We start from the raw sequence: 23,055 nt of genomic DNA, 5'->3' as shown, positions 1-23,055 counted from the left end.
AACTGTACCTCTGTAAATGAAATTGGCATTTATTATTACAGGGAAACATTTGGTAAAAAATCTGATTTCTCAGGAAAGCTAATACTTAACAATGTCGAATTTAAAAATAAAAAAAAGCAGTAAATGAATAATGAATTATTGTAAAAAAAATAATGCCTAGAATTTGCGTATATATTGTACTGTAACACGTTTTAGTTTGTTTTAAAACGTTACAATATAAGGAAACATTTTATAACAAAAAATTTCTTGTTCTTCCAATAAGATTCCTCCTTCCATTTTTTAACATTGCACGATAAAACTCTATTGTTAATTATATATAAATTCAGAATCACAGTTTTTCTTTTCCTTAAATATTGAAGGATTTTATATAGTAATTACAAAATAACAATCTTTCTATATAATTTGATATATTAAGACAAATAAATAGTAACCATTATTTACATATTATATTCATTACATATAACATGAAAAAATAATAGAATGTTTTTATAAGTTATTTCTTACACATTTTACATTAACTTATCAGATCTTTTATACACGCTAAATGTTTTTTTTTTATCTAACATTCATTTAGAGTGTATGTACAGAATTGTATTAATTCTAAGATTATGATAATGCAAAAATTAATCTGAGATATTTTATCAGCCCATAATATGTAAATATACATATTTCTTTTATAATAAATCTATGCTTGCTAATGCACAAAAATATGCTTAGAATTTATGGCATACTTGAGATTATAAGCAATTGTTCATAGCACGCATAGAATAACTGTTAGGATGTTATTGATATTTCGTTAACACCTATTTGCTCGCATTTTGAAAAAGTAATGAAACTTTTATGGAACAGCAAAATGTAATTTAAAATATCGAATTGAGTTACGCTTATATTACGAAATATAAACTCTTTTTCAATATAAATTAGATTGTGACATTTGTAAATTTCGTTGAAAATTTTTTCCTATTAATTTTACGATGGTGTCTTCTTTTCTTCTCCTGCTGGATGGAAGTTTATGGACGCCGAGTTGATACAGAACCGCTTCCTCGTAGGTTTTGGTCCATCATTAAATACGTGTCCCAAATGTGCACCACATTTTGAGCAGGTCACCTCGGTCCGCACCATATCTGGGTTTGCGATCAGCAGTAGTAGATTTCCACCAACTGTACGTCAATTGTCGACGCAGTTTTCGTGTGTCAATGGTGAGAGTGAAGTGGTGGTAGCGGAGCAATAGGAAGACAAAGGAAATAGAATAGAGTGTGATTAAACGTAAAGACCAACACCTTAATTTGCGCACTTTAAATGTTTTCCAGCAATAGTAGGACCAAAATAAATGAACTAATATTAATAAAAGCAATAGACTGCTTGCAATAAGTCCAATAAAACCACAAATCTAAATAATTTTAAGAAAGAAGAAAGAAAAAACGAAATTTAAATAAAAGAATGATACATATATACCTTATTCAAGTAACATACAAAACAGAAATGGCTACGTATTCTAATCAATACCCATAATATTGGTCCTTTGTTTACTCATCCAATAGAAGTTCTCCAAGTCCCTTTCTATATTTAACTGCCTTGGTATTAAATTAAACAACTTAATATAATAATCCTGAGTAATATTTGCCTCTTTCAATATTCTACTTTTTAAAGAATTTTCAAATAGTTTTATTATTTTAACACCATAAAAATAGTTCATAGAACTTACTGTTATTATATATTACCTTCATTAAAAGATTTTTGTTTATATACAACATAATAGTATTGCTCAAATATGTATTAAGGAAAAAGAACTAATTCAGAATATTACAGAATATAATAACTTAAACTTCAAATTCATAACAGTAATAAATTGATTAATATCATAATATAAAAGTAAAGCAGAAGCTACAATGTTAAAAACTATATAATGCAAAAGTAAGAAATGTTAATTTTCTTTTTCCATATGAAATACAAAAAAGTTAATTGTAATATGTAACTATGATCTTAGTATATATAATACATGATGTAAGTCTAACACAAATCACACTCTAAGCGATAACATGCAAGGTAAAGGATAAAAGGAATACTGCCTTCCTTATACCAATTTAATTAGGAAAAAAGTTGGAATGATAATAATGTTGTAACTGTATAAGTTATTTTATTCTTATACATTAAAGAAAATATACATATCTGTGATAAAAGAAAAATGATAAAATTGTAATAATGATATAATTTACATGCACATATCAAATACCATTACAAAAGGTATTATAACATTTATGTAGCTGAAATCGTAATAGTTTAACCATACACTTTTATGCAATTTAAAAAAATACCATAAAGATCAAATAAAATTAAACAACTAATATCATGGAAGGCTCAGGAACATCGAAACTAAGAGTATAGGAAAGGTTTGTGATAGAGCGAATGTAAGAAAAAATGAAGAATGTTTAAAAAAAATGGTAAACAGATAAAACTCTAATGATGATAGCATTCAGTGTTATCATTTATGAACTAAATTTCACAGCAAAGTTTATCTATGTACCATTTAAAGCACATACTTTGAATTAATGTAGAGTTGTATGCGTAATAAATACTGTGTTATCGTACTAAGAGTCCGAGCATAATTCTAAAAGTATTATCAATAAAATTAAAATTCACATATTTGCTTACCGTGCGAGGTATCTTTGGTTAATTTGACTCGTCCCTGATCCAATACTTCATTGAATGCAGGCCAACCACAGCCACTATCATACTTTGTGTCAGAAGAAAATAATTCTTGATCACAGATTATGCAGGTATACGTGCCTTTCTCATAAAACTTGTTGTAGCAACCACTAAAAGGTCTGCACAAGGAAACAGAAAAGGTGTGGAAGCATGAAGATACTTGTATAGCAGGAAGTTAATTATGAAGACCCTATACTTTATTTTTAAACTGCTTGGTCATGACGCAAAGTCAAGCCAACATATGCTCTTGAAAAAGTTATTTTGGTCTCGCGTCACCTAAAAGTAAACTAGTTTCCACCATACAGGCAATATTTTTGGAAAACTGTATCACTGGTGTTGCAATTCGTTTTAAAGTATACACTTTTGATTTTTAATGATATTACTGATTAGAACTTATTAATAAGATGTGGAAATCAATAAAATAAAATCTGTTACTTATAATCATAATTTTAGTATTACTCATAAAGTTGCAACATGAGAAAATTTATATTAATAAATCGTACGATATACGTTTGAAAGAAAGTAATATTCTAATCAATTGAAAAGATTGTTTATATGATTCAACATAGTTGCAAAAGCATGAAATTCAAGAAAATTTCAAACCATGACCATAAAAACTTCTTCATGGACATAAAAATACTCACATGTATATGGCTTTATAAAAAGAAACACGTATGGAGCGGATGCGTATCTAGTTCCGTAACAGGCAAATTAAATTCACGTCACATACCTTTCGGTTCCCTTTTCCTGTGTGACGTGCCACTGTAACGGCGTCAAACGTTTTTTTAACTCTTCCTTATCGATTTCTACGGTCATTTTTCTAATCGAGCCTTCAAACAATTTCAAAAGAATATAATATCAGCAAGTTGAACAACAGAAAAAAAAACAACGCGGTTCACTTGCCGCGCTTTCCTTACAACTATGCGCTTATATACCAAGAGAACAGAAGCGGCACTGCCGCCTGTTTCTTTCGAGGCATGGATGGTCAGATTTCGTGACCTTGGATCAACCAATCAGCTTCTCCGGTACATAAATTTGATAATTATGCTTTTTGCAATTACACATGACTTTTACAGTGGAAACGTAGGTATATGGATAAAAAAACAACATTTTTTGGATAATATCGATGAAAATATAAACATATAAAATGTGGATATGACGTCGGTGACACATTGACTGTCATAGCGAAGATAGGAGTGTATAGTACACTCTACTGCACATAGGTTTTCTTTGAATAAGGATAATTGTAGGGGGAGGATCCTCCCACGTATTGCCCCCAATTTTTAGGAATCTGATATGTAAACTGATAAATTATCAGATCCACACATTTTCACATAGGTTAAAATGCAAATAAAAATATAATAAAAAATATCCGTATGAATTGAAATTCAGCCGCAGTATTTCCTGTTTGTAAAAAATGTTTAAAATGGAAAGGGTTCATAAATTAGAAAGTTAATAATTCACTTTTGGAAAAATTAAAATTAAAAGGAATCTCAGATATAAGTAAACATTTCATAATGATGATTCGGCAAACATTCTTAAGCGCAAGTCTCGTGCGTCGCCGACTCTCCGGACAAATCCAGTCGAAATTAAAAGGTTTCATCAATTGTAAAAAAATTTGTAAAATTCAAAATTTTCGGATGAATATTTGGAAGATTATTCAAAATACAAGAATATTAAATAAGAAGTCAAGTTTTATACAGGAAATAAAAATCTTCTAACTCGTTAGAATTACGTATTACTTCTATTATTATTTATCATGAAAGGTGTTGTAACTCTCAACGTACAATTTAACAAATTAGCTGAACAAATAAAAAATAATTTGTTAAAACATTAATGTGAGTTTCATCGAATCATGATTAGTAATAATTGTAATTACATATATTGCAGGCACACAAAGTACAAATTATAAATAAATGACTATGGAAATTGTTACATATAAAGGTTAACCTTACTGTAACGTACCTTCACATAAAAATAATGTAAGAAATATTTCAAGGTGTATTTATCTTTTCTAACAGTACAAACCTCCTTGAAGAATCGGATTCCTCGTAAACAGAGTTAAACATCGCAGACTTATCGACAAGTTTCTGTAAATGGTATTCATTATTGCAATACTTGAAACCTTCGGTCATAACGCGCATTGTTTGCCGCAACAGTGTTCACAAATTATTTTCAATCAAAAACATTCGATAAAAAAAAAAAATTATTTTATATCAATGCTACATCGTTATTATGTTTTATCTCCCGAATCGTTTCGTAATCCATCTGAAAACATTACATGAGCCGATTCTTTTATACTTTTTTCTTTCGGTAGTTCTAAAATGAGATGAAAATGTGTCGAAAATAGTGATGTAGCATTTTTGAACAGACTTATGTTAGTATTTTCCGACCAATGATAAGGTCTGGTAAATTGTGTTTCTGTTTCATGTAAGATCATACTTAATTCGCGCATCTCGACTAACTTCAATAGACTCCCTACCACTTAGCGGTGTTCCCCTCCCATATGCTTTTCAATCAGTTAGTCTATACAGGGTGGATAAAATATATGAATAGTAGAAAATTTAGAGATTTAGATATTTTAAATATAATTCGGAATTCAGAAATTTAGAAATTTAAGAATTTGGGAAGTTGGGAATGTAAAAATTTGAAAGTTCAGAAGCTTGTGACTTAGTGAAGCACCGATAGACAGAGCACATAAAATGGACGATCGCTGGGTATACAAGCTTGATATTATAAATGTCGTAAAGGCGCTTGCGTGTTGCTTTTAGTTACGAAGGGTGCTCAAACTAATCAGTGCTAACATGCGCAGAACAAACATAAACTTGTCTTCTGATAAGTACGCTCTTCTGTGAAACGAAGTGTATACGAGTCCTTCTTCCACGGCGACTTCGACGCGGCAAATCTCGGCGTCCGACGTGAATGAAAGCGGCTTTTTGGCGCAACTTCCTATAAATATGTTGTGCTAGTATCGCGAAGGCTAAGAACGATGAGCTTCTCTAGTGATGAAGTTAATTTCTTGGTTTACCGATACCTTCAAGAGTCCGGTATGTTTTTTGGACTACGTCATAACCTCTTTCAAAGTAACTACAACAAAATTTGAATTGTTATTTGTTTGTATACATCTATCTCTTAAATAATCCTTATGCTTCTTTTGTGGTAATTGTTTATAGTAAGTAACAACTTGTTGCATTGTGGATTAATACAAAATGTAAGTTAAATACCATGGAGAGACAGAATTGTTTGAGTACAAATAACAGTGTTATTCACAGTGTTAGTTACAAAATGTGTATTTGATAAGTATCTCCGTTAGTTAATATTTCTGTGTTCTTTTCTTATAGGATTTCAACATTCTGCATACACATTTGGTATAGAATCACATATATCGCAGAGTAACATAAATGGAGCATTAGTACCACCAGCAGCACTCTTATCCATTCTTCAGAAAGGTTTACAGTATACAGAAGCAGAGATATCGATAGGTGAAGATGGCACTGAACAGAGAATGGTGGAATCCTTGTCCCTTATTGACGCTGTTATGCCAGATGTTGTTGCATCTAGGCAAAATCAAATTAATCAGCAGAAACAACAGGTGAAAACGGAAGTACAAGATACAAATGGAGAAGAAGGTAATCTTATTTTATTTTGTGTTATATGTACATTGGGGTATTCTATAATAAACTACTTTGTAATGAGCAAATACTATAATAAAATCTTCCTTACATAATTGAAACATATACATAAATGTAGAGAAATACAATCAACTATCATGTAGATTGTCCCATTTCATGTTTTGTTTGTTTCTTGTTCCTGCCAGAGGACAAGTTTAACAAAAAAATAGAATTCATGAGTTTTATTCCTCTTGTTCTTTATCATATTTTTACAAATCCACACATGTGTGCAATGTACGAAATTTAAAATAAATAAATTTATAATATATATACTTGTTCTTATTTTCATATTGAAAGTGTATATTCTATCCATAAATACATATGTATCCCATAATGGATCAGGTTCTGAAACAAATCAGTTCATTATAGAGTACCCAAATTGTGTTTTAGAATAGTATCCTGGTACACCCTGGTTTATAAAAGTATTCTCATTTTATAAACCTCCTTCATACACCAGGTAAATTAAAGGACAGCTTTAGTTTTTGGACCTGTTAGGAGCTAATATGTTGTTATATCAGTGACATCAGAGTCTAATGGATTTTATATTTCACTAATTTATTAAAAATTTTGTATTGTTAAGATTAGAATATACATTGATATAGCAAGATATAGCTCAATGTTAAGTTTATAACATGTCTATAAACTAGGAGCAAACAACACCATTGGTACACATGACTATAAGCAAATGAAAAATGTTCAGTTTAATGATATTATTGACTTATTTACAGTTGTCACCTCCAATGAAGGAGTAGGTACAAATGAGAGAGGTGGAGATAGGACAGAAATGGAAGTAGATGAACAGCAACAAGGTTCAGGCACAGGAACCAATGCCAGTGCTGTTGAAATTCCAGCAAGTAAAGCTACAAAATTACGCGGTCATGAGTCAGAAGTTTTTATATGCGCATGGAATCCAACGACCGATCTTCTGGCATCTGGTTCTGGAGATAGTACAGCTCGTATTTGGGATATGTCCGATAATTCTCAGGCACCAAATCAACTTGTTCTTCGCCATTGCATACAGAAAGGTGGTACTGAAGTTCCAAGCAATAAAGACGTTACTTCATTGGATTGGAAGGTACAGTGATTATCGTTATGCATATGCAGAATCATTATAGGAAATAGTAACGTCTTCCCGTTATTTTCAGTGTGACGGTACTTTACTAGCAACTGGAAGTTACGATGGTTATGCAAGGATTTGGACAACAGACGGTAGATTAGCGTCTACTCTAGGGCAGCATAAGGGGCCGATTTTTGCGTTAAAATGGAATAAACGTGGAAATTATATATTAAGTGCCGGCGTCGACAAAACGACCATCATATGGGACGCCGAAAGTGGACAGTGTACTCAACAATTTAGTTTTCATTGTGCACCTGCTTTGGATGTTGACTGGCAAACGAACACATCATTCGCTAGCTGTTCTACAGATCAATGTATTCACGTATGCAAACTTAATGTTGATAAACCAATCAAGAGCTTCCAGGGACACACGGTATGTATATAAATTTAAGATAAATATTTATTTTCTTATTGTTAGTAATATATTTATCTAAATTGCAGAATGAGGTTAATGCTATTAAATGGGATCCTCAAGGCAATTTGTTAGCTAGTTGTTCAGACGATATGAGTCTCAAAATTTGGTCAATGAAACAAGACACATGGGTCCACGATCTCCAAGCTCATAGCAAAGAAATATATACTATAAAGTGGTCACCAACTGGACCTGGAACTCATAATCCAAATATGAATTTAACTTTAGCTAGTGCATCATTTGATTCCACTGTAAGGCTATGGGATGTGGAAAGAGGTGCATGCATCCATACACTTACGAAACATACGGAGCCAGTGTATAGTGTAGCATTTAGTCCAGATGGTAAATTTCTTGCTAGTGGAAGTTTTGACAAATGTGTTCATATTTGGTCTACACAGGTAAGATAACGCTGAGTGTAAATTTTATTGTGTACTCTCAATTTTATACTTACTGTATGTTGTATTTAATTTTACAGAGTGGTCAATTGGTACACAGTTACAAAGGTACAGGAGGAATATTTGAGGTGTGTTGGAACAGTCGAGGAGATAAAGTTGGTGCTTCTGCATCTGATGGCAGCGTGTTTGTTCTTGACCTTCGTAAACTGTGATCGCAATCGTACTATAGACTATACTTAATTTTTCGGACTCACCATGGTTCTAAGTTACCTTCATTGCTTTCTGTTTTCTTTTTACTCGGTTCTTCATTTTCCAAAATACTGGCCATGTTATACAACTATCTGAACTATTTGTGCTTGTTGAATATAATTTCATAGAGTATTAATTATTTATATATAGGACTAAAATGGTTTAGTAGTTTACAAGTTGATAGAATTTGAACATATATATATATAAATAACATGAAAAGAAGAATTTCCTTTAATTAGCTTCCCGATATTCTACTACAAAATGTTCACAAAAAATAATTGTACATTAATATTCTCAATTGTGACATTGTACAGTTTGAAACAGTTTGACAGTCATTATATTTTCAGAGAAAAATAAAATATAATCTCCATTCACTGGAAGTGAATGGGGGCACATGTTATAATTGTAATAATACTAAGTATTATATAAACATTTGATGATAAGTAAAAAGAAAATAAACTTTTATAAAGAACGGTGTAACAACGAGATTTATTTTTACAACAATTTATTATATTTTAATGCACGAAAGAGGTAAAATCAGAATGCACGACGAACGTATTTTAAATGAAATTTATTTCAGTTTAACTATGCATCGTTTAATTTAATTCATAGACATAAAAAAAAAGTCGAGGTGAAAATAAATAAACAACGATATTGTACAATTTTTTAAAATAAATAAGTTCTACCTATATTACATACAACATTCTTGTTATTCTTATACATGTTTTTTTTTTGTTTTTAGCAACAAGTTATATAGTACAACACATAAATAATAATCGTTTGTAGGTAAGTCTACATTCTAATATTAATGTAAACATCAGAAGCATTAACTTTTTTCGTTACTATAATCGTAAACTTTCTATGTTCTTGAGATAGTCCTAAAGATCATTCATGTTCAATGTATGTACAGTCAGAAGTTGGTTAAATCAATAAAGAAAATTCTATTCAATAAATTACATAAATTAAAATAAAAGAAAAAACTTAAGTTTCACATAGTTACAATTTCAAAAATATTAATCCTTTTTACATTTTTAATGCAACATATCAACACTTAAGGCTAAAACTAGAACACTTAACAAATACAAGTTACGCTTCGATGTTTGATGTGGACATAAATACAATTTGGAGGCAAATACTTAAAAACAACACGTATATTAATTCATCATGCATACAAAAGGAACTATTGACCGATCATTTCGAGTACATCCACAAAATATGGAATCTCTTTGGTAACGTTGAAAGTAGTCAATTCTATTGTCACGACGTTTGCGAAGATAAAATAAAACGAATCGTTAATTCGTAACATTTATTTCTGACTAAATTTCTTTCATGAACAAAACTCGAGAACAAACGATGTTTAAATTAAACTACATGCAATGTGCAGTTATAAAGTCGCTATTAAAATATTGCATAAATGTTATTTAAGAAACTTTACCGTAATTAATAAATACAATTTATTGTATACTTTCTCAGCTTAATTTCAACTGAAAGTTATGGGTAATATTTTCAGTCCTTAAAACTTAACATTAACACGGATAAATATATTAAGTTACACGTATCCAACACTGGATATCAAATATTAAGCGTGGAGATTACTGTATAGGCAGACTGGAACAAATCACAATACATAATACTGTTCTGTTGCATGATGTAGCATAATCGAAAAGGAAGAATATAGAATATAGCTTTAAGACTTCAGGTTTAGTCATTTTTAATAAAATCCATATTTGTTATTTCTATTTCCCTCCTTTTCCGCACTTCAGCTTATAAATTAAACTAGCTGTTACAATAATTAATTCACAGAGGAATACTGGTACTATCTTTTGAACTATCCTTTACGGGAAATTTTATGCGAACATGCTAATAATTTCTGTTCGACGCACGAGCAATTTGCATATAATTCATGAATGATACGCTATTAAATTATGGCTGCATGCCGTAAAATACATACATGTAAAACCTGAGGGATATGACCAATAATACATAAACTATACGCAAGTCATTAGCTTGTTAGATAAAAAACCGTAATATAGCATAGTTGATTCTTCTTATATCTTCTGCCTTTTGTCGATTACAATAAATGCAATTCGTTTGCCTGTACCTGCAAAATTAAATACAGCAACAACAATTTTAGACGAAACATTGCTAATTTTTATATCCACAAAATAAAGAAGACACATGATTTAACCCTTTGCGTTCGAGAGGCGACTCTCAGTCATCATTTTATTTAATACAATAATTTGAAACGAGTATTTTTAACTGATTCTATAATATGACACGTGTGACGTATAAATATAATGAAGCAAACAACAATGGAAATAATAAAATCTCAAAAGAATTTATTTAACCTTATAACTAATTTTTAAAGTTGCTTCGAAACAGTCAAATTATCTTCGAGTGCAAAGGGTTAAAATCTCAACTAAGCTCCAACTTTTAAGGTCTCCAAATTAGAGGAGAATAATAATCATGAAAGTTACCCTCCGTGGTTCTTGTCTTTCTCGAAAAACGGAGTCATCTGACTGCAACCAATCCTGAAAGTCCTCAGAGATCCTCTCAGGCGTCACATTGCGGCCTTGATTCTTCCTTTCCTGTTCGATGACGTATTCGATTCTGTTCTTCGTTCTCAAATCAGGGTTAGAAAGATCTACGTTGTACATCGGCAAAGATCTCTTCCCAACATTTTCCAGAATGCGTCGATTAGCGTCGATCTGTCGTTGATCCTTCAAAGCTCTGTGCCGGGCCAGTTCCAGTTTCACCCTCTGCCGTAACACGTTCAGTGGATCCACAATCGATAGAGAACCAATTCGTTTGGTTCTGATAACCGTTGATCCAGGATCGTTGCCGGAGTCAAACATTTCATTCTGGAAATTACAATTTTCATTTAATTATCGCGGTTGGGAAGAGGTTGAATTCCTGCGTTTGTATTCACGGGGATGCATATTCGCATATGTTCGTTTAATTTGCACGATTAGATTTCCGGTAAAAAATTATCTTCGTGAATATTTGATGTTATAATTAGAATTCTCCACATTTGGGGATGTGGGAATTTGGGGACGTAGTAATTTGGGGGCGTAGTAATTTGGGGACGTATCTATATGGGGGTGTAGGAATTTGGGGACGTAGCGATTTGGGGACGTATCAATTTGGGGATGTGGGAATTTGGGGACGTAGTAATTTGGGGGCGTATCAATTTGGGGATGTGGGAATTTGGGGGCGTAGTAATTTGGGGACGTATCAATTTGGGGGTGTAGGAATTTGGGGACGTAGCGATTTGGGGATGTGGGAATTTGGGGATGTGGGAATTTGGGGACGTAGTAATTTGGGGGCGTATCAATTTGGGGATGTGGGAATTTGGGGGCGTAGTAATTTGGAGACGCACCAATTTGGGGATGTGGGAATTTGGGGACGTACCGATTTGGAGACGCACCAATTTGGGGATGTGGGAATTTGGGGGCGTAGTAATTTGGGGACGTATCAATATGGGGGTGTAGGAATTTGGGGACGTAGCGATTTGGGGATGTGGGAATTTGGGGATGTGGGAATTTGGGGACGTAGTAATTTGGGGGCGTATCAATTTGGGGATGTGGGAATTTGGGGGCGTAGTAATTTGGAGACGCACCAATTTGGGGATGTGGGAATTTGGGGACGTACCGATTTGGAGACGCACCAATTTGGAGATGTGGGAATTTGGGGGCGTAGTAATTTGGGGACGTATCAATTTGGGGATGTGGGAATTTGGGGACGTAGCGATTTGGAGACGCACCAATTTGGGGATGTGGGAATTTGGGGACGTAGTAATTTGGAGACGCACCAATTTGGGGACGTATCAATTTGGGGACGTAGCGATTTGGAGACACACCAATTTGGGGATGTGAGAATTTAGCAGTATGCCAATTTGGAAAAGTAAGAATTCGGAAATGTAAGAATTTGGGAATGTAAAAAATTCAGGAATATAGGAATTCGAAAATGCAGAAATTCAAAAGTGTAAAAATTCAAGGATATAAAAATTTCATGGGGATTCGCATATATTCGTTTAATTCGCACGATAAAATTTCTGATAAAAAATTATCTCCGTGAATATTTGACGTTATAATTAGAATTCGTCAATTAAGAGTTCGCAAGGTCATTTAACCTGTTCATTTAAGTAATGGACGGGTGAAGCCGTTGTAAATATGAAAGTATGCGATCTTTATCCGCTTTTTATGGAGCACTTAATTTTTGCTTCGCCAGAGGGAAAGAAAGAGTGGACAGTTTCTTTGAAACGGTAGAAAAACGAAGGACGTCTGTTCCTCCCCCGTATTAATCCCTAACGGCGGACAACTTTCTGTATTATCGTCGATTAAAATCAAAAGTTATTATCTGATCCCCGAAACGTTTCCTCGGAATTTGCATAATCACAACGGGAGATACAAGAATTTCACCCCGCCGGATGACAACGAACATCTCGCATTTTTTGCATGGTTAACCATGCACAAAAAAAATGACGGAGAAAAGAAGTATTACGCTTTGCAGTTAAAGCTTCATCGTGGGCTATAAATGCATATTTACGAACGTATAAAAAAGACCGCATTCTGGGCTTCGTATATGGAAATATGAAGTTGCCGGCCTACGTACATGAAATACATATTTTCCCGCTTATACTGCCGCTTTTACGAAACTTGCATAAAAGAATATGAACAATGTCTCGAAGAGTAGTTGCGTCGTATATGTACTGTATGGTACATTGTGCGATGAAGGAGTTTTTAAGTAATTTTAGCGTAGGTTTGTGGATTTTATTTGTTCGTGGATTGTGCGAGATTTTTGACAAATTAGGTATTCGATAAATTAGGAAGCTTTCAAACTTGGAAATTTATAGGTTTGAGATGTAGATGAACATGGGAACTTACATGCTTTCAAATTTAGAGATGGAAAATTTGAAAATGGAAAACTTGAGAATTTGAAAATTTAGAAGATTTAGAAATTTGGGAAATTTGACTATTTTTAAATGTGAAAGCATGAGAATTAGGGAATGTGAGTTTGCATACTTGTGTCTACATAGAAATTTGATTAGCGTTTGTTAAGTATATGTGTCTTTAATTTACTAAAATATTCTCATATTTAATTACATTGTAACGAAGGAGTAAAATAATTAGAAATTTAATTAAAACCCCGTTTCATAATGATTTATTCAATGTATCCATGTAACACGATGTAGTGCATCTAACTGAAAATTGTAAAATTAATAAACGATTTAATATGCGTTACCGTTCTTCTACCAACTCTTCTGCACATTTAATTAAAGTGATCTCAGAATATGGAAGCATCGTTTCTGCCTCAGTATTGCTTTCAAGATAGTATCACTGAAATACATACTCTTAATTAACTCTCATATGCAGCATGTTCTTTATACGCTCCTATATTTCCTCTTTTACGCGTGTTTTCTTACAGAATTTATTACAAACGTAAACCTGCTGATTTTATTACAACCGCCTTTGGGAATTATATTACCTGAAGAATTTTAAATTCTTACGTTTCATTGAAGTTTTAAGTTCTCAAGTTTTCAAGTTTTCAATTTTTCAGTTTTGAAATTTTTCAAGTTTTCAAGTTTTCAATTTTCAGATTCTCAAGTTTCAATTTCCAAATTTTCCAATTCTCAAGTTCTCAAATTCCCAAATTTCCAAATCCCCAAATTCCCAAATCCTCAAATCCCCAAATCCTCAAATCCCTAAATTTCCAAATTTCCAAATCTGCAACCCTAAATCCCTAAGTTAGGAATTTCTAAATTTCAAAAACCCCAAAACCCCAAATCTCCAAAATCCCCAAATCCCCAAATCCCTAAAACTCCAAAATTCAACACAAAAATCTCCAACTCTGCAATTCGATAATTTGTAAAATTGAATCAATCACAAGTTCAACCGATTTCATTAATGACGTCAAAAGCGTTAGAACGGCAGTTCGAAGTACGAAGTTATGCATGCTGTATATCTTGAATCTATAACGAATGATCGACGATGTAAAGTTGTCTCGTAACGTGCTCGCACGTATCATCTCCGAGGATAATACATTCCCGAAGTTGCATGCACGTGAATCAAATAATGCCATTGGATCGTATGCAAGCAAAGATCTCCATACATAAACGCGTGTCGTCTATCAGCTATTGGTTTCGACGTGAAACGACCACGATATTCCTTTCGTGAATACGATTCAATTGCAGAATGTGAATGGGTCGCTGTATCTCACCTGTGAGTCATATAGAAAATCAAACGTTACGGTCAGCTCTGCTTTCCGGTTTTATCGAACGTCCTATACGTCGGTTGTTGAGTTACGGTAAATGCTGCCATCGATGTGCTTTACAAAGATGAGCTTCAAATTTGCGATGGGGACATTTTGTAGCGTTCGAGAGGGAAGAGGAAATTTTTCGGGAAAGTGTTTTGGTATTCAATTTGGGGATTTTTGTGGTTTAGGTGGGGGAATGTAGAGATTTGGGGATTTGGGGATTTGGGGATTTGGGGATTTGGGAATTTAAAAAATTCCCAACTTACAGATTTAGGGTTGGGGATTTGGAGATTTGGGAATCTAAAAAATTCCCAACTTAGGAATTTAAGGTTATCAATTTGCAAATTAGAGAACTTGAAAATTTCTAAGTCCACAAATTATTAATTCAAATTATTAAATTTGCAAATTACCAAATTCCTAAATGTACAAATTAAAAAAGTCCACATTTCTAAAATTTCCAAACTACTAACTTTAGATCTACAAATTTTGAAATTTTTATCTTTGTAAATCCTTACCTCCAACTCCGGCATCCGGTGGTCGACCAACAGTAAAAATGGCAGATGATCCCGGGATAATTCTTTATCGTCATAACTGTTGTACGCCATCGGATGACATTTAACGATCGAAACGAATAACAAAGATATCATGACGTTGATAAGTGTCATTTTCAGAATTCGGCTAATGTGTCTGAAACAGAAACAAATAATACATTACTAACATAATACAAAATGCACTTAAAAATAAGTATTCATCAAAGATTTAACTTCGAATCTATTTTATAGTATATATGTTCGAGAATATTCTAGTTTTACATATATACAAGCGACAAATGCGAACGAGTGTTTGAGTTCCATTTTTTTATACAACTTTCCCTTTCACTCAGTACCGGACTCGATTTTTCCTGACATTTCGATCGCTTGATCACATACCGATCGTATCGTGCGGCTTAAAAAACGCAAGTATTTATCTGATTAAATCTAACACACTCGCGAATTCATTTATTCAAATTTGAACACGTGATATTTAGAATTTTCTTGATTGTTAAATCGTTTTGTAATATTGCAGACTCATAATCTGCTTTGAAATAAAATTGTTTTGTGATCAATGAAAATTACGTGCTTGTTTATTGAAAGAAATTTACAATTTTTTGGAGGAGTGCATTTTTGTAATTATTTTTGTAAAATTTTTTTGTAACTGGTTGTAATTTTCTTGTAGTTATAATATTGTAGTTTCAGTATGGGTTAAAACTGACTCTCTCTATAACTTTCAAGGTTCACTTTCATAAAATGGAAACTAATCTTTAATCTCTACATTAAATTTTAACAATATTCGTTATTTTTCAAGAACTAAATATAATCCATACTAAATAACAGATTATATCGGTTTATGACAATGAAAAGTATCAAATTTTAATCCTAACCTGACCTAACCTAACTTTATACTTCTTTAGATCCTTACCAAAGTCATTTCAATTTTGCCAAAAATAAATAATAAAACTAATCTGTATTAAAAGATAATATTGAAGCTTAAAGAATCCTAACCTAACTTAACCTAACCGTAGACATCTTTAGATCCTTTCCAAAGTCATTTCAATTTAGCCAAAAATAACTAACAAGACTAATCTCTAACAACATCTAATATCAAAGCTTAAATAACAAAAGTAATCAAAGACAGACCCTAATTGATAATTCTATAATACACACGACACTCTGCATCCCCTCTACCTTCTATTAATTAAAGTTTTCAAACGTCAACTAATTACAAAGTAACAGCTATCAAAAAAGCTACAAGGAATAAAAAAGAGAAGAAAATGGATTCAACAGGGCCAACAAATTTGTGCGAGCGACGAACCGGTGTAATTGGAAAGCGGGCCGAGCAACTCTAAATTACCAGGCGCAAATTAAGCTCCCAGTGTTAATGAACCCGTCGATGATGACGTTACTGACGACGTCGTTAACATCTGTATTGGCACTCCAACTCAAAGTTGTTCACTGTCGAACTTGACCTTCGCAGTCGTTACGATGTTATGTAAACTACGATACTATTTATGTACGGTAATTAAAAGTTGAATTAAAAGCTCGTTTGAACAATCGAATGCTGTTTATAGAAGTATTGTTATCATTTTCTAGTGTAGGAATTTGGGAATATAGCGATTTGGGAATGTAGGTATTTGAGGATACAGCGATTAGGGGGTGTAGAAATTTGGGGACGTACCAATTTGGGGAAGTAGCAATTTGGGGACGTAGTAATTTTGGGGCGTAGTAATTTGGGGACGTATCAATTTGGGGGTGTAGGAATTTGGGGACGTAGCGATTTGGAGACGCACCAATTTGGGGATGTGGGAATTTGGGGACGTATTAATTTGGGGATGTGGGAATTTGGGGACGTAGCGATTTGGAGACGCACCAATTTGAGGACGTAGTAATTTGGGGGCGTAGTAATTTGGGGGCGTAGTAATTTGGGGACGTATTAATTTGGGGATGTGGGAATTTGGGGACGTAGCGATTTGGAGACGCACCAATTTGGGGATGTGGGAATTTGGGGACGTAGTAATTTGGGGGCGTAGTAATTTGGGGACGTATTAATTTGGGGATGTGGGAATTTGGGGACGTAGCGATTTGGAGACGCACCAATTTGGGGATGTGGGAATTTGGGGGCGTAGTAATTTGGGAACGTATCAATTTGGGGGTGTAGGAATTTGGGGACGTAGCGATTTGGAGACGCACCAATTTGGGGATGTGGGAATTTGCGAACGTAGTAATTTGGGAGCGTAGTAATTCGGAGACGCACCAATTTGGGGATGTGGGAATTTGGGGACGTAGTAATTTGGGGGCGTAGTAATTTGGGGACGTATCAATTTGAGGGTGTAGGAATTTGGGAACGTAGCAATTTGGAGACGCACCAATTTGGGGATGTGGGAATTTGGGGGCGTAGCAATTTAGGGAGATATCAATTTGGGGGTGTAGGAATTTGGGAATGTGAGGAATTCAGGAATATAGGAATTCGAAAATGCAGAAATTCAAAAATGTAAAAATTCAAGGATACAAAAATTCAAAAATGTAAAAATTCGCAAACGCAAAAATATGAAACCTCAGAAATTTAGAACTAGTATAACAATTTCCATATCTACTCCTCCAAGTGCTAATAACCGTCCCGCGCGCCAGCTCATGGGTCGCCATCGGTACACACTTTTAAAATCATGACCGAACATCTCGACTCCGTCGTTCTCCATTTAAAGAGAACCTTAAACTGCGAACCTTAATTATGGGTCGGTGACGACAATCACAGTAAAAGAAAGGGTGGGGAACGGGAAAATATTCAACAAGTTAACAAGCGTGAAATTATTTGCAAATGGATAGGCGAGGAGGAGAAATCCACGCGACAAACGACGCTGTTTTATTAATCGATAATAAGGTTTTATAAAAGGAATTTCGAATGGAGTTTCTTTGTAATGTCTGTAACATTGTTAACTATACCTGTAACGAAAGTCTTTGATCTTGAAAGAACTTTTACGGTGAAAAATAGAAGAATTATACATTTGTAAGAACCAAAGAAGAAAAATATAAATACAAGGGTTGACATCGATGAACAAAACTACAACATGGTATTTTCAACTGGAAACACCGGAGCTTTACTAAATCCTCACTTTCAATTTTCGAAATATCAAGATAGATCTTCGTTGAACGAGTTTATTCGAAAAGTTCATCCCCCTTCTGTTCTGCGGAAATAAAATGGCAACATCGTGTGTACCTTATTTACTCGTGCAGGAAGATGCGCATTTCAGAGAATTGTCTTGTTCAAATATTGATGTTTTTTTAATAGCGTTCCGAATGTGGAATGTTTGAAGTATGTTTGAAATACGTTAGCGTCGAAAAAACCGCATTTTTGGTCGTTTTATTTAGAAATATGGTGTTTGAACGTTTATAGATATGGGTTAGGTTATTACTTGTCAAAAATAAAAATGGAAGAGTAAAACGTGGATGTCGGAGAAAGAAATGATTTTTTGATAAAAATAAAATAAAAGAATATTAAGGAAGTCTTGAGTAAAACAAAATAATAAAATATCTTGGACAAAATAAAATAGTAAGACAATTTTAAGCAAAATAAAATAATAAAATATCTTAGACAAAATGAAATAGTAAAACAATCTTAAGCAAAATAAAACAATCTTGAACAAAATAAAATAGTAATAATAATAAATCTTAAATAATTGTCCATATTTCTCTCCCTATATTTTTTTAAAAACATCACAGAAAATTATTTTCTAATCTCAGTAAATGTGAAAGCATCTTCCCGCGACGAAAAAAGAATCAATAGCTGGAACGAAATGGCGGGTTTCCTTTTTGAGTCGTTAAGTTGAATCTCGTCGAGTTCCATTAGCCGGAATCGTAATTGAACAAACGATCGGTATATCGCCGTATTTCCACGTACACATACACGCACCGGTTCGCACACGTACGCGAATCGGTACTTCCAACGAATCTCGAAATCCTGTAAATGCAAATTCGTGTTAGATAACGCCAATACCGTTCTACGTTTCGCCGACGCTTTTTCAGCAAGATAATGTCTCGCCACTTATAAATACGGATCCTGTGTGTCACTCTGTCACTATTGATCGCTGTTAATTCTCGGGGATCAGTGATTTTTTTTATAAAAAATTCTGTCGAACTTATCGCGGGCAGACAGCTTTTCAAACATGGGGAAAGATTACACTTTTAATCATTTAAATTCTGTATTGTGTTAATGTAATTTGTACATTTTTTTTAAGGCAAAAATAGAAAGGATAAATACTTTATATTTTTTCAATTTTTCTAAACACATTTATTTGTTCATTGAATGAACAATTTTGTAAAAGCAATAAAAGTGTTCAGCTTAAAGTATCATTTATTATATTGAAAATAAAAAAGACTATTTTTAACTCCAAACACAAATACTACATATTTTTTCAATTTTTCTAAACACATCTCTTTGTTCATTAAATGATCAGTTTTACAAAAGCAATAAAAGTGTTCAACTTGAAGTATCATTTATCTTATTGAAAATAAAAAAGACAATTTTTAGCTTTAACACATAAAACCTTTATATTTTTTCAATTTTTCTTAAACATGTCTCTTTGTTCATTAAATGATCAGTTTTACAAAAGCAATAAAAGTGTCCAACTTGAAGTATCATTTATTGTATTGAAAATAAAAAAGACAATTTTTAACTCCAAACACAAATAGTTTGTATTTTTTCAATTTTTCTAAACACATTTATTTGTTCATTGAATGATCAGTTTTGTAAAAGCAATAAAAGTGTTCAACTTGAAGTATCATTTATTAAATCAAAAATAAAAAAGACAATTTTTAACTGCACCCACAAATACTTTATATTTTTTCAATTTTTCTAAACACATCTATTTGTTCATTAAATGCTCCGTTTCACAGAAGCAAATAAAAAGAATCATAATCCTATAATAACCGGTATTAAATGTTAGGTCAGTAATCTAATAGCATAGAATGGTAATGATTGCACGATGTTAGGATTAGCATTGTAACATTAGGAACCGTCGATGCAGCAAAAGCCACAATTACTATGGTGATTACTATTCAGCTTCCAGAATTTAACTAAGGCTACCGGAAATTCATCACAAATGGAAAGGGCGTACGAATTAATCCGATGTATCGATTAACCGATAACGAGCCGAAGTCTAAACAAGTATATAACTGTTCGTTACCGCGTTCAACTTGAAATTTATTTATGACTCTCGCCGATAAATTCTTCGCGAACTAATTTCACGGTAATCCATGTTTTTTAATTTCCTTCGAGCGCACTTTACGCGATCTTGATGAGCATTTTTTATTGCCAATGCGAAGTAACACCTTTTGATTATGAAAGTTTTCGATATCGTCTCTTTTTGCGATTATTTCATCGAAATTTGCAAATTTCTTATTTAGGAAGGTAGAAATTTAGGAATTTGGATGTATGGGATTTTAAGGATTTTAGGTATTTTTGGGATTTTAGGGATTTTGGGCCTTTTGGAGATTTGGAGGATTTTAGTGATTTTGGGGATTTTTAGGATTTGTGGGATTTTTAAGATTTTTAGGATTTTTAAGATTTTTGGGATTTCAGAACTTCTAGGAATTTTAGGGATTTTAGGGGTTTTAGGTATTTAAGACATTTTATGGATTTTAGGGATTTCAGGGATTTCAGGGATTTAAGGCATTTTAAGAATTTTTGGGAGTTTTAGGATTTTAGGGATTTAGGGATTTAGGGATTTAGGGATTTAGTGATTAAGGGGTTTAGAGATTTAAAAATTTAAGCATCTTGCAATTTTGAGATTTATCGATTCAGAGATTTGTGGTCTAGGGATTTTTAGAACTAGAAATCTAAGACCTCGATGATCTGGAGATTTTTGGACGTACATAGACTTTGGGATCTGTGGATGTTGAAGTCTAAGTCTTTGGATCTAGGGATTTCTGTCTACATGAATCTAGAAATCTGAGGATTTGAGAAGTTAAGGTTTTGTGAGTTTGTTGACTTGGGAATTTTTAAATTTAAAAATTTGAAGACTTATAAATTCTTGGTTCCTAGGTTTAGAAGTCTAGTAAGTTCAGAATTTAAAGATTTCAAAATTGAAACTTGGGTACTCAGAAATTTTCAAACTTCATCCAAAGACTTAAAATATAAACATTTAGAGTTGTGCAAACTTCAGAATGTTTAAATTTAGGGCCTCAAGATTTAAACATATAAAAATTGAAATATTTTACAATTTGAAAGTTTGAAAATTTAAAAAGTTTCTCTTAACACTTTAAAAAAGCATAAACTCATTTTGAAAGTTTCATCTCCGTATCCCCCTAAACAGCCCCAGGCAAATGGTCGATTTGTCGAACGCCCACGAAGCAATCTACCCCAGATATCTTTGTCTAATAGCAGCTATTTTTGCAAAGCTAAACAAAGAAATTTCTATCAATCGATCGCGCTATAATTTCATTTAACGTCGTATTTGCGCGAGCATTTCTCGAGCACGCGTTGCACGAAGACCGCACACTCTCGTTTAACCATAATTTGCATTCGCAATTTACAAGACGAAATTAACACGTCGGGTGTACGTAGCACACTTCCACTGTATTTTTTTCCATCTTTCCTTTCACCGCAATTTCTCTCGCGAGCAAATCTCATTTCGAAATCATTTCACGTCGCGGCGAGTGCTGGATTGACTTTTTTTGATGAAGACGAACAGCTATGATTGAACTATCTGAGCGCAGATTAATAGTCATCCGTGGTATAACAAAGTCTGATTGATGCCCTCCGGGATGGTATAAAAATGGTAATTATTAGCATGAATAATTCCGAGAGCTTCATCTGACTCTGCTGGTTGCAATACGAATGTTCAGGAAATTTTTATTCATGCACTGCTATTTATTATTGAGTATTTATTACTGGATTAAGCTGCTATTTATTATTAATTTCTTTGTTGGATTCTTCTTTTAATCTGTGTAATTCGTACATGATGGTCTGTTAACCCTTAAAGGCTCTTATTCTCTTTGCTCATGGCGGCCATTTTGTTTTAGGATGAAGGTGATGCGACCCGTAGAAATGTTTGCATACATATGAAATTTTAAAGTAAATTAAGTAATTCAACTTTTAATATGAATTTAATTATTCAAATTTTAATATAAATTATACAAATCAATTTTTAATGTAAATTACAGAAATCAATTTTTGATATGCATTAAACATATCAAATTTTAACATAAATTATACAAAACAATTTTTAATATAAATTAAATAAATCAAGTTTTAATATAAATTATACAAATCAATTTTTAATGTAAATTACAGAAATCAATTTTTGATATGCATTAAACATATCAAATTTTAACATAAATTATACAAAACAATTTTTAATATAAATTAAATAAATCAAGTTTTAATATAAATTATACAAAGCAATTTTTAATATAAATTACAGAAATCAATTTTTAGTATAAATTACAGGAATCAATTTTTAACATACATTAAACAAATCAATTTTAAATGTAAATTACACAAATCAATTTTTAATACAAATTGACAAAATGAATTTACAATATAAAAGAAACGAATAAATTTTGCATATGAATGAAACAAGATATTAAACAAAGCTATTATACAACATAATATCATTGCCAACATACAATAATAAATATCTACAGTTGTTAATCACAACCACAATTCCAAAATGCAGCTTCCAATTAATCTCGCAAACAGTTAATGATCGAACAAGCT

The 23,055-nt window shown here is 32.7% G+C and overlaps 3 protein-coding genes across 8 annotated transcripts in view; 1 reads left to right on the top strand and 2 right to left on the bottom strand.

Annotated features, from left to right (window-relative positions):
- Nucleotides 1-390: 390 nt before the first annotated feature.
- On the bottom strand, nucleotides 391-4,982 carry SelR (methionine sulfoxide reductase SelR). Of its 4 annotated transcripts, none has more exons than XM_003704543.3 (4): nucleotides 4,735-4,977; nucleotides 3,437-3,536; nucleotides 2,653-2,825; nucleotides 391-1,160 (listed from the first exon to the last, which is right to left on the bottom strand). In XM_003704543.3, exons 1-4 carry the CDS (start codon nucleotides 4,811-4,813, stop codon nucleotides 970-972), a joined length of 543 nt encoding a protein of 180 aa, XP_003704591.2. In that variant the 5' UTR covers nucleotides 4,814-4,977; the 3' UTR covers nucleotides 391-969. The 4 variants fall into 4 exon arrangements, with proteins under 4 accessions (XP_003704591.2, XP_003704590.2, XP_012143566.1 ...); XM_003704542.3 differs by having other exon boundaries at nucleotides 391-1,124; nucleotides 4,735-4,971; XM_012288176.2 differs by lacking the exon at nucleotides 4,735-4,977 and adding an exon at nucleotides 3,624-4,699.
- Nucleotides 4,983-5,233: 251 nt separating this feature from the next.
- LOC100879458 (F-box-like/WD repeat-containing protein TBL1XR1) lies at nucleotides 5,234-9,022 on the top strand. 3 transcript variants are annotated; one of them, XM_012288177.2, is made up of 6 exons: nucleotides 5,234-5,789; nucleotides 6,048-6,335; nucleotides 7,106-7,452; nucleotides 7,523-7,867; nucleotides 7,936-8,304; nucleotides 8,382-9,022. In XM_012288177.2, exons 1-6 carry the CDS (start codon nucleotides 5,696-5,698, stop codon nucleotides 8,511-8,513), a joined length of 1,575 nt encoding a protein of 524 aa, XP_012143567.1. In that variant the 5' UTR covers nucleotides 5,234-5,695; the 3' UTR covers nucleotides 8,514-9,022. The 3 variants fall into 3 exon arrangements, with proteins under 3 accessions (XP_012143567.1, XP_003704599.1, XP_012143568.1); XM_003704551.3 differs by having other exon boundaries at nucleotides 5,238-5,753; XM_012288178.2 differs by lacking the exon at nucleotides 5,234-5,789 and adding an exon at nucleotides 5,880-5,917.
- Nucleotides 9,023-9,686: 664 nt separating this feature from the next.
- Dh44 (corticotropin-releasing diuretic hormone 44) overlaps nucleotides 9,687-23,055 on the bottom strand; it is a 36,808-nt gene continuing 23,439 nt past the window's right edge. Inside the window, exons 2-4 of the mRNA XM_003704557.3 lie at nucleotides 15,321-15,492; nucleotides 11,028-11,411; nucleotides 9,687-10,651 (exon numbers count right to left, since the gene is read on the bottom strand). Coding sequence (XP_003704605.1) covers nucleotides 10,622-10,651; nucleotides 11,028-11,411; nucleotides 15,321-15,470 — 564 coding nt within the window. The 5' untranslated portion in view covers nucleotides 15,471-15,492 and the 3' untranslated portion in view covers nucleotides 9,687-10,621. The remainder of the gene's footprint in view (nucleotides 10,652-11,027; nucleotides 11,412-15,320; nucleotides 15,493-23,055) is intronic.

Source organism: Megachile rotundata, chromosome 2 (assembly GCF_050947335.1).
Source record: "Megachile rotundata isolate GNS110a chromosome 2, iyMegRotu1, whole genome shotgun sequence".
Lineage (NCBI taxonomy): Eukaryota > Metazoa > Arthropoda > Insecta > Hymenoptera > Megachilidae > Megachile > Megachile rotundata.
This window is presented reverse-complemented; position numbering and strand designations above follow the sequence as displayed.